A 12587-nucleotide genomic window follows, 5' to 3' on the forward strand; every position below is an offset into this window, starting at 1 on the left:
TAATAATAATAATAATAATAATAATAATAATAATAATAATAATAATAATAATAATAATAATAATAATAATAATAATAATAATAATAATAAAAATAATAATAATAATAATAATTATAATAATAATAATAATTATAATAATAATAATAATAATAATAATAATAATAATAATAATAATAATAAAAATAATAATAATTATAATAATTATAATAATAATAATAATAATAATAATAATAATAATAATAATAATAATAATAATAATAATAATAATAATAATAATAATAATAATAATAATAATAATGATAGTAATAATAATAATAATAATAATAATAATAATAATAATAATAATAATAATAATAATAATAATAATAATAATAATAGTAATAATAATAATAATAATAATAATAATAATAATAATAATAAATATAATAATAATAATAATAATAATAATAAAAATAATAATAATAATAATAATAATAATAATAATAATAATAAAATTTCCACTGAACGGTAGATTTAAACTAATTAAATGCAATTCCAACATGCCATGTACCTACCAACTCCTGTCAAAACGTAACCTCAAATTAGAAACGAAACCGGATCTCATATATTTGCAATTTCATATGAATTTGCTTGACAGTAAGCAGTCTACTAGATGCTGCTACAAGTTTCTAACCATCTGTATTAATTGGTGATTTAACGCAAAACTACAAATGACCGTGCGACTTCTGACTTCTGTTTCATATAAAAATTTTTGAATTACTTTATCAAGTATGGCGGTACAAAATGAGACATATTCAAAATTCAATAGCTCGGCTCAGACCCTGCTTTCAAACCTAATATTTGACATGGTGATGGGCTAGGGTATGCAGAACATATCTGGGGTGGTGCCGTCGATGTGCTTTTTCATGTTTCATATGAAAGTTTTTGAATTACTTTATCAAGTATGGCGGTACAAAATGAGACATATTCAAAATTCAATAGCTCGGCTCAGACCACTGGCGTAGCGTGGTGGGGGCGGCGGGGGCGGCGGGGGCGGTCCGCCCCGGGTGTCACCCTCTAAGGGGTGACACCCATGAGGAAAATTTTAATATGTGTAACCTTCATCCTTCAACCTTTATCCTTGAGATTTACTATCAATTAGGTGGAGGTCGCGGTGAAACCCTCGAAAATTATATAAATTTGCTTTCAAGAGTATAATCTCAACCAATTTTTCAAAAATAGGTAGATTTAGTGCAATTGAAAACAAACGTGCTAACTCTCACAAATTTTTGATAACAAAATGATTTCATTGCAACCTGGTGAAGGTGACACCCAGGAGCAAAGGGGTGACACCCAAATTTGCCGCCCCGGGTATCACCCGGTCACGCTACGCCACTGGCTCAGACCCTGCTTTCAAACCTAATATTTGACATGGTGATGGGCTAGGGTATGCAGAACATATCTGGGGTGGTGCCGTCCATGTGCTTTTTCATGTTTCATATGAAAATTTTTGAATTACTTTATCAAGTATGGCGGTACAAAATGAGACATATTCAAAATTCAATAGCTCGGCTCAGACCCTGCTTTCAAACCTAATATTTGACATGGTGATGGGCCAGGGTATGCAGAACATATCAGGGGTGGTGCCGTCAATGTGCTTTTTCATGTTTCATATAAAAATTTTTGAATTACTTTATCAAGTATGGCGGTACAAAATGAGACATATTCAAAATTCAATAGCTCGGCTCAGACCCTGCTTTCAAACCTAATATTTGACATGGTGATGGGCTAGGGTATGCAGAACATATCTGAGGTGGTGCCGTCGATGTGCTGTTTCATGTTTCATATAAAAGTTTTTGAATTACTTTATCAAGTATGGCGGTACAAAATGAGACATATTCAAAATTCAATAGCTCGGCTCAGACCCTGCTTTCAAACCTAATATTTGACATAATGATGGGCCAGGGTATGCAAAACATATCTGGAGTGGTGCCGTCGATGTGCTTTTTCATGTTTCATATAAAACTTTTTGAATTACTTTATCAAGTATGGCGGTACAAAATGAGACATATTCAAAATTCAATAGCTCGGCTCAGACCCTGCTTTCAAACCTAATATTTGAGATGGTGATGGGCTAGAGTATGCAAAACATATCTGGGGTACTGCCGTTGATGTGCTTTTTCATGTTTCATATAAAAATTTTTAAATTACTTTATCAAGTATGGCGGTACAAAATGACACATATTCAAAATTCAATAGCTCGGCTCAGACCCTGCTTTCAAACCTAATATTTGACATGGTGATGGACCAGGGTATGCAAAACATATCTGGGGTGGTGCCGTTGATGTGCTTTTTCATGTTTCATATAAAAATTTTTTGAATTTTTTTATCAAGTATGGCAGTACAAAATGAGGCATATTCAAAATTCAATAGCTCGGCTCAGACCCTGCTTTCAAACCTAATATTTGACATGGTGATGGACCAGGGTATGCAGAACATATCTGGGGTGGTACCGTCGATGTGCTTTTGCATGTTTCATATAAAAATTTTTGAATTACTTTATCAAGTATGGCGGTGCAAAATGAAACATATTCAAAATTCAATAGCTCGGCTCAGACCCTGCTTTCAAACGTGATATTTGACATGGTGATGGGCCAGGGTATGCAAAACATATCTGGAGTACTGCCGTTGATGTGCTTTTTCATGTTTCATATAAAACTTTTTGAATTACTTTATCAAGTATGGCGGTACAAAATGAGACATATTCAAAATTCAATAGCTCGGCTCTGACCCTGCTTTCAAACCTAATATTTGACATGGTGATGGACCAGGGTATGCAAAACATATCTGGGGTGGTGCCGTTGATGTGCTTTTTCATGTTTCATATAAAAATTTTTTGAATTTTTTTATCAAGTATGGCAGTACAAAATGAGGCATATTCAAAATTCAATAGCTCGGCTCAGACCCTGCTTTCAAACCTAATATTTGACGTGGTGATGGGCCAGGGTATGCAAAACATATCTGGGGTACTGCCGTTGATGTGTTTTTTCATGTTTCATATAAAAATTTTTGAATTACTTTATCAAGTATGGCGGTACAAAATGAGACATATTCAAAATTCAATAGCTCGGCTCAGACCCTGCTTTCAAACCTAATATTTGACATGGTGATGGGCCAGGGTATGCAGAACATATCTGGGGTGGTACCGTCGATGTGCTTTTTCATGTTTCATATGAAAATTTTTGAATTTCTTTATCAAGTATCGCGGTACAAAATGAGACATATTCAAAATTCAATAGCTCGGCTCAGACCCTGCTTTTAAACCAAATATTCGACATGGTGATGTGCTAGGGTATGCAGAACATATCTGGGGTGGTGCCGTCGATGTGCTTTTTCATGTTTCATATAAAAATTTTTGAATTACTTTATCAAGTATGGCGGTACAAAATGAGACATATTCAAAATTCAATAGCTCGGCTCAGACCCTGCTTTCAAACCTAATATTTGACATGGTGATGGGCTAGGGTATGCAGAACATATCTGGGGTGGTGCCGTCGATGTGCTTTCTCATGTTTCATATAAAACTTTTTGAATTACTTTATCAAGTATGGCGGTACAAAATGAGACATATTCAAAATTCAATAGCTCGGTTCAGACCCTGCTTTCAAACCTAATATTTGACACGGTGATGGGCTAGAGTATGCAGAATATATCTGGGGTGGTGCCATCGATGTGCTTTTTCATGTTTCATATAAAAGTTTTTGAATTACTTTATCAAGTATGGCGGTACAAAATGAGACATATTCAAAATTCAATAGCTCGGCTCAGACCCTGCTTTTAAACCTAATATTTGACATGGTGATGGGCCAGGGTATGCAGAACATATCTGTGGTGGTACCGTCGATGTGCTTTTGCATGTTTCATATAAAAATTTTTGAATTACTTTATCAAGTATGGCGGTACAAAATGAAACATATTCAAAATTCAATAGCTCGGCTCAGACCCTGCTTTCAAACGTGATATTTGACATGGTGATGGGCCAGGGTATGCAAAACATATCTGGGGTACTGCCGTTGATGTGTTTTTTCATGTTTCATATAAAAATTTTTGAATTACTTTATCAAGTATGGCGGTACAAAATGAGACATATTCAAAATTCAATAGCTCGGCTCAGACCCTGCTTTCAAACCTAATATTTGACATGGTGATGGGCCAGGGTATGCAAAACATATCTGGGGTGGTGCTGTCGATGTGCTTTTTCATGTTTCATATAAAATTTTTGAATTACTTTATCAAGTATGGCGGTACAAAATGAGACATATTCAAAATTCAATAGCTCGGCTCTGACCCTGCTTTCAAACCTAATATTTGACATGGTGATGGACCAGGGTATGCAGAACATATCTTGGCTGGTGCCGTCGATGTGCTTTTTCATGTTTCATATAAAATTTTTTGAATTACTTTATCAAGTATGGCGGTACAAAATGAGACATATTCAAAATTCAATAGATCGGCTCAGACCCTGCTTTTAAACCAAATATTCGACATGGTGATGTGCTAGGGTATGCAGAACATATCTGGGGTGGTGCCGTCGATGTGCTTTTTCATGTTTCATATAAAAATTTTTGCAATACTTTATCAAGTATGGCGGTACAAAATGAGACATATTCAAAATTCAATAGCTCGGCTCAGACCCTGCTTTCAAACCTAATATTTGACATGGTGATGGGCTAGGGTATGCAGAACATATCTGGGGTGGTGCCGTCGATGTGCTTTCTCATGTTTCATATAAAACTTTTTGAATTACTTTATCAAGTATGGCGGTACAAAATGAGACATATTCAAAATTCAATAGCTCGGTTCAGACCCTGCTTTCAAACCTAATATTTGACACGGTGATGGACCAGGGTATGCAGAATATATCTGGGGTGGTGCCATCGATGTGCTTTTTCATGTTTCATATAAAAGTTTTTGAATTACTTTATCAAGTATGGCGGTACAAAATGAGACATATTCAAAATTCAATAGCTCGGCTCAGACCCTGCTTTTAAACCTAATATTTGACATGGTGATGGGCCAGGGTATGCAGAACATATCTGGGGTGGTACCGTCGATGTGCTTTTGCATGTTTCATATAAAAATTTTTGAATTACTTTATCAAGTATGGCGGTACAAAATGAAACATATTCAAAATTCAATAGCTCGGCTCAGACCCTGCTTTCAAACGTGATATTTGACATGGTGATGGACCAGGGTATGCAAAACATATCTGGGGTACTGCCGTTGATGTGTTTTTTCATGTTTCATATAAAAATTTTTGAATTACTTTATCAAGTATGGCGGTACAAAATGAGACATATTCAAAATTCAATAGCTCGGCTCAGACCCTGCTTTCAAACCTAATATTTGACATGGTGATGGGCCAGGGTATGCAGAACATATCTGGGGTGGTACCGTCGATGTGCTTTTTCATGTTTCATATGAAAATTTTTGAATTTCTTTATCAAGTATCGCGGTACAAAATGAGACATATTCAAAATTCAATAGCTCGGCTCAGAGCCTGCTTTCAAACCAAATATTTGACATGGTGATGTGCTAGGGTATGCAGAACATATCTGGGGTGGTGCCGTCGATGTGCTTTTTCATGTTTCATATAAAATTTTTGAATTACTTTATCAAGTATGGCGGTACAAAATGAGACATATTCAAAATTCAATAGCTCGGTTCAGACCCTGCTTTCAAACCTAATATTCGACATGGTGATGTGCTAGGGTATGCTGAACATATCTGGGGTGGTGCCGTCGATGTGCTTGTTCATGTTTCATATAAAATTTTTTTAATTACTTTATCAAGTATGGCGGTACAAAATGAGACATATTCAAAATTCAATAGCTCGGTTCAGACCCTGCTTTCAAACCTAATATTCGACATGGTGATGGGCCAGGGTATGCAGAACATATCTGGGGTGGTACCGTCGATGTGCTTTTGCATGTTTCATATAAAAAATTTTGAATTACTTTATCAAGTATGGCGGTACAAAATGAAACATATTCAAAATTCAATAGCTCGGCTCAGACCCTGCTTTTAAACGTGATATTTGACATGGTGATGGGCCAGGGTATGCAAAACATATCTGGGGTACTGCCGTTGATGTGCTTTTTCATGTTGCATATAAAAATTTTTGAATTACTTTATCAAGTATGGCGGTACAAAATGAGACATATTCAAAATTCAATAGCTCGGCTCAGACCCTGCTATCAAACCTAATATTTGACATGGTGATGGGCTAGGGTATGCAAAACATATCTGGGGTGGTGCCGTCAATGTGCTTTTTCATGTTTCATATAAAAATTTTTGAATTACTTTATCAAGTATGGCGGTACAAAATGAGACATATTCAAAATTCAATAGCTCGGCTCAGACCCTGCTTTCAAACCTAATATTTGACATGGTGATGGGCCAGGGTATGCAAAACATATCTGGGGTGGTGCCGTCGATGTGCTTTTTCATGTTTCATATAAAAATTTTTGAATTACTTTATCAATTATGGCGGTACAAAATGAGGCATATTCAAAATTCAATAGCTCGGCTAAGACCCTGCTTTCAAACCTAATATTTGACATGGTGATGGGCCAGGGTATGCAGAACATATCTGGGGTGGTGCCGTCGATGTGCTTTTTCATGTTTCATATAAAAATTTTTGAATTACTTTATCAAGTATGGCGGTACAAAATGAGACATATTCAAAATTCAATAGCTCGGCTCAGACCCTGCTTTCAAACCTAATATTTGACATGGTGATGGACCAGGGTATGCAGAACATATCTGGGGTGGTGCCGTCGATGTGCTTTTTCATGTTTCATATAAAAATTTTTGAATTTCTTTATCAAGTATGGCGGTACAAAATGAGACATATTCAAAATTCAATAGCTCGGCTCTGACCCTGCTTTCAAACCTAATATTTGACATGGTGATGGGCCAGGGTATGCAGAACATATCTGGGGTACTGCCGTTGATGTGCTTTTTCATGTTTCAAATAAAAATTTTTGAATTACTTTATCAAGTATGGCGGTACAAAATGAGACATATTCAAAATTCAATAGCTCGGCAGACCCTGCTTTCAAACCTAATATTTGACATGATGATGGGCTAGGGTATGCAGAACATATCTGGGGTGGTGCCGTCGATGTGCTTTTTCATGTTTCATATAAAAATTTTTGAATTAGTGTACCCGTATTAATTCTAAATTTATTTACAACGGGCAGCCTAACGGCGCTAACGCAGCACGCAAGTCGGCTAAAGCTTATTTTGTTTGAGGTTTTAGTCACCGTATAATTTTATTCCCTTTGGATGGTTGATCTTTCTCGGTGAAATATACACACTATGTTTGCTTTAACATGACGTTTCGGCGTACTGTTATTCAGCCATCGTCAGATCTAAAATTTTATTTCTCCATTAGTTACACAACACGTACTACACAAATTTTTATTTTCAACTTACATGACAAAACAACATTCTTCTCCCACCAGTGTGGTTTGCTTACTGACCTTTTTTATTATTATTATTATTTTTTTTTTTTTTTATTTATTACTCATATACCTTCCCTGTGTTGGTAACTTTTAATTTTCTGTTACGGTATGAGATATTGCTCGGATCTTACTCACTAAACCATTGTAGGCTGAGTCCATATATATATATATATATATATATATATATATATATATATATATATATATATATATATATATATATATATATATATATATATATATATATATATATATATATATATATATATATATATATACACTGTTCGTTCGCTAACTGGGCTGAGGGCCTAGCCCAGTTAACGAATGTCGCTCGCTAACTGGGCTGACATTTCAAATGTCGTCAAATATCGAGGGGGATTTCGATGTAATGGCGCTAGGCAAAACTCTCAGCGAAAATTTGAAAATGTTTCAAATCAATACACTAAGAATCCTGACTGATGAACAGAAAATAAGAAAAAATAAATTATTAGCCTTGCGTGTGCTTTATATGCACTTACCGTTGCCTGGAAACATATTCTTTTCATAAAACATTTATTTGACCTGGAAACGAATAGATAAACATCTAGTGGATCGCATGTGTTATGACAACCAAAATCCATTGAACTGAAAAAATCCATCTCAATTCACTATTCATGTGCCCCTATCTCTTTTTGACAGCAATATGCCAAGCGCTGATTTTTGACGTTCATCTGCTTTTTAACTGGGCTATAGCCCAGTTAGCGAACGCCCAGTTAAAAAGAAGCCCAGTTAAACAGCACCCAGTTAGCGAACAGTTACCGTATATATATATATATATATATATATATATATATATATATATATATATATATATATATATATATATATATATATATATATATATATATATATATATATATATATATATATATATATATATATATATATATATATATATATATATATATATATATATATATATATATATATATATATATATATATATATATATATATATATATATATATATATATATATATATATATATATATATATATATATATATATATATATATATATATATATATATATATATATATATATATATATATATCTTTTTTTTTCTTTTCATTACTGCGTGAGATGTGCATCACTCCTTCCGGAAGAACCACCAAAAAAAAAATTTTAAAAACCCAAGCAGATGCCACGTTGGCCTCAGTGGCAGCTGCAAAAACTTCCTTCACATTCACATCAAACACATCCTTCCAACATCCATTACCATTATCCTCCTGGAAGAGAATACCAACATCCTTCACAATATCCCGAATATCCACCACCACATTCCCAATGCAATTTCCAACATCCATGTCCATGTCCGCATTATGAACCACAGGTAAACGGAAATCGGTATCCGCATTCTCAGGAAATATCTTATGGGACGGCCCCCGGACCTGCAAACTTGCCACCCTTCGCGCCGGCAACGCGACCACCCGTCGCTCCGGCTAGGCGACCATCCATCGCGCCGGCTATGACATCACCCATTGCACCGGCCAATGCGCCGCCCGTCGCACCGGTCTACGCACCGGCCAAACCGCCGCCTGTCACACCGGTCTACACGCCGGCCAATGCGCCTGCTAACGCACCGGTCTACGCTCTGACAAACCAACCGCCCATTGCGTCGGCCAACGCACCACCCGTTGCACCGATCAAAGTGCCGGATGACGCACCGTCTATCGCGCCGTCCGTTGCAATGGTCCACGCGCCGGATAATACGCCATCCATTGCGTCGGCCAACACGCCACCGATCTCGCCGCCTCATGTGCAACAATAAAAATTAAAAATCCTTAAAACCCAGATAAGCAAATTTACATTACTATAGTAGACCGTATCCGATATTCCTATTCCAAAAAAAAAAACACCGAAATGATTGCAATCGTTTTTTTTTCAGATGCCAAACCACGAACTGAGAGAAGAATTGGCCCTAGAGACCAAAAAAGCTTTTGTTTTTCAATAAATAAATAAAAAATATAAAATAAAACTTTATTTAAGTATAATATAATATGACTCAATATCTCTACTTTTTGGATTCTTTTCTGGTTTTATTAGTTGTAAAAATCTTAATGTTTAGGCTATTTCATCACCAGCCTATTTCGTTTGGTTTCGTACAAAGGTTTAATCAAATCATACTATGCGATCGATTTATTTTATGTCGATTTATTTCGAGTACTGTCAACTCCCTTGAAAATCGGTCTATTTGTCGGAATTACAACTAAGAGATTGTGCTAACGAGAACCTGTTGAGTATGGTAAAAAATAGAAGGGACATTTTACTGGGCTACAAACGAAAACATGATCATAGTAACTGCCGTAAAGAGAGCTGTTTATTAACCTACGGCAAGTTTCTCGCCTTATCGCTCGCGTTCGCGTTCACCATGACAGAGGCTCGTAAAAAATGTGTATTTTTCTGTATTCTATTCGTGTGCCTACCTCTTAGGTGCCTACAAGTGCTTGGGGTTGTGGTAGTTAGGCTTAGAATCCGACCTTAAAGCTCGCCTAAAACCGTAAAAAGGTTGGGAGAAATTTCTGGAAGAAAACTCAGGTCTATAACCGTGTTTTTCCCCATGTACTCTCGAATCCCGCTTAGCCAAATGTCGGATGTCCAGAAAAAATCAATGAAAAGCAAGTTCCTACTTAGTTAAATGCCCGACGCCCAGCAGAAATCAAACAGAAGTAATAAAAGAGCAAAAGAAGAGCGTTGGTCGTCGTTAACGCAAATACAATATAATTACAATCAGGCGCAAATATTCCACGTTGGACGAAGAAACAGATTTTAAAGCCTACTCGCACCTATACAAATTCCCATTCGGAATTGCTTGTGAAAACCGAATCGGCCAGTTTGGCGGTTATGCGGGAAACGCATTGAAAAACTGATGTTCGGATGAAATATTTGTGAGGTAGAACTACCAGTGCTTTAGTACGAACATTTTGTGAAACATCACATCATTTTGTTAACCAAGCTTTGTAAACCTGCGATCAAAAATCACTGCGTTTTTCCTTTTTTGAGTACATCATTATATATATATATATATATATATATATATATATATATATATATATATATATATATATATATATATATATATATATATATATATATATATATATATATATATATATATATATATATATATATATATATATATATATATATATATATATATATATATATATATATATATATATATATATATATATATATATATATATATCTATATATATATATATTTACAGGCACTCTAACGCATCGCTATAGCGACCGCAATTATTGTGCGTAGAAAGTAACGTGTCGATTTTTTATAGTGTACTCCCACGTAGCGCAATTTGGCATTAGGGAACCTGTATATGTATTAGAGAAATGATATTTGGCAACTGTCAACATCAAAACGGGTAACGGCAATGCAAAATTATACAGCTCGCCCGTTTTGATGTTGACAGTTGCCTTAACGGTGAGTGTCTCGGCGTCTCTCTGGTGTATAGGCTGACTATTTGGCATGGTTGTCTCACGCAGTGTAACACTTCGCTGAATGAGCGAGTTATGTGATATACGAATGTTCCCTCAAGTATCGATCCTAAAATCCGAAATATTAACCCGAGGGAATCGATTTTTTTCGAAGCTGATGCAATCCCGCCCAATGCTAGTTAGGGCGTTTAAAAATCGCTTCTTGGATAGTTGTATGTTTTTTGAGCTAGTGAAATTTTAAGAAAAAATAGTGTTTTTTGAAGTTTTAAGGCGAAACAAACAAGTAAGCACTTATTAGAACCAAAAATCCTTGTTTCTAAATAAAAATAAATTTATTTTTGATATTTATTCGATAAAATTTAACCTAAAAACCGTGCGTGCTTGTTCATTTTGAGCACGCTACATAATTTGGTATTTTTCGTATCAATATTCATTCAATTGGGTTTCACATGTATTCGAAATTTTCATATTTGTAATTGAGATTCCACGTGCATGGAAATGAAACAATTGAAGTTTTATTATTTCTGCTAATTAGAAGAAACATAACCTTTAAAATGCAAAAGAATTATATAGGGTGTCAGCTCTATTCTCGTCAGGATTTACCGATTATCGTCCGGGTGGTAGAGCTTCAATTTCTCATATGATGGTTCTTCATGATGCAGCGCATCTTCCTGCAAAAGATTAGTTTTCTATGACTTCATTAACCCCCCCGGACGATAATTGGACAAACCTAACGATAATAGAGCCGATACTCAGTCATCTTAAGTTAGACTTATGCTCGTCTACTTATGCGCATTTTATAGTTCATACCAGAGTACATAGTAAACCTTCTTAATCTCAGAAAACAATTGCACAATGCAAAAGCGCAGACTTTCGGAAGGCAAAGCACATTTTTAGTGGCACAATCTATCACTTTCCTAAATAGATAATTCACTTCCACTATTATAGTGTTTTTCAGTGGCGAAGTGTAACTGAGTCACACCCGGTGCGGATAATTTGAGTACCACTCTCGAACTCATGTGTGCCACTCCGCTATCTTGCAGCCAATATGAGAAAATGTATGACAATTTATAATTATTCTCGCTGATGTAACCCTTTTGAAGGTGACACGCGTGTACATATTCTCATGGATCATTCCCCATGATATCATTTTGTAGGTTGCTTCCGGTTTTCCAATCCGCCAGACTAGCAAATATAGTGACTATAAGAAGAAAAATTTTCTGTGACGGGTTAATTGACAGTAACTGACAGAGTTAGACGAGATGGACAACAAAAACTGACCAAATCAGCATGGCGTTGAGATAAAGATAACTAATAATAATCGCAGTACCTGCAATTACCAGAACATCAAAACAATTCGATGCGACATTTGCCCGTGAACAATCAGTACTTAATTTCTGTGTTGCCGCTGTTGTAGTGTTATATTTAAAATTATGTGTTTTCGTAAAAGGCTATAAATGATTCTGTCTGAATATTATCACTTTCAATTGCGTAGCACATTAAACCATAATCCAGCGGTTCTCAACCTGGGGTACGCGTACCCCTGGGGGTACTCGAAAGCCTTCAGGGGGTACGCGAAAG

The 12587-nt window shown here is 35.5% G+C and overlaps 1 protein-coding gene across 1 annotated transcript; it reads left to right on the plus strand.

The window, feature by feature from the left end:
- The first annotated feature begins 8637 nt into the window (after nucleotides 1-8637).
- On the plus strand, nucleotides 8638-9332 carry LOC129732490 (uncharacterized). The gene has a single exon (XM_055693416.1). It carries the CDS (start codon nucleotides 8689-8691, stop codon nucleotides 9316-9318), a length of 630 nt encoding a protein of 209 aa, XP_055549391.1. The 5' UTR covers nucleotides 8638-8688; the 3' UTR covers nucleotides 9319-9332.
- The last annotated feature ends 3255 nt before the right edge of the window (nucleotides 9333-12587 follow it).

Source organism: Wyeomyia smithii, chromosome 3 (genome assembly GCF_029784165.1).
Source record: "Wyeomyia smithii strain HCP4-BCI-WySm-NY-G18 chromosome 3, ASM2978416v1, whole genome shotgun sequence".
NCBI lineage: Eukaryota > Metazoa > Arthropoda > Insecta > Diptera > Culicidae > Wyeomyia > Wyeomyia smithii.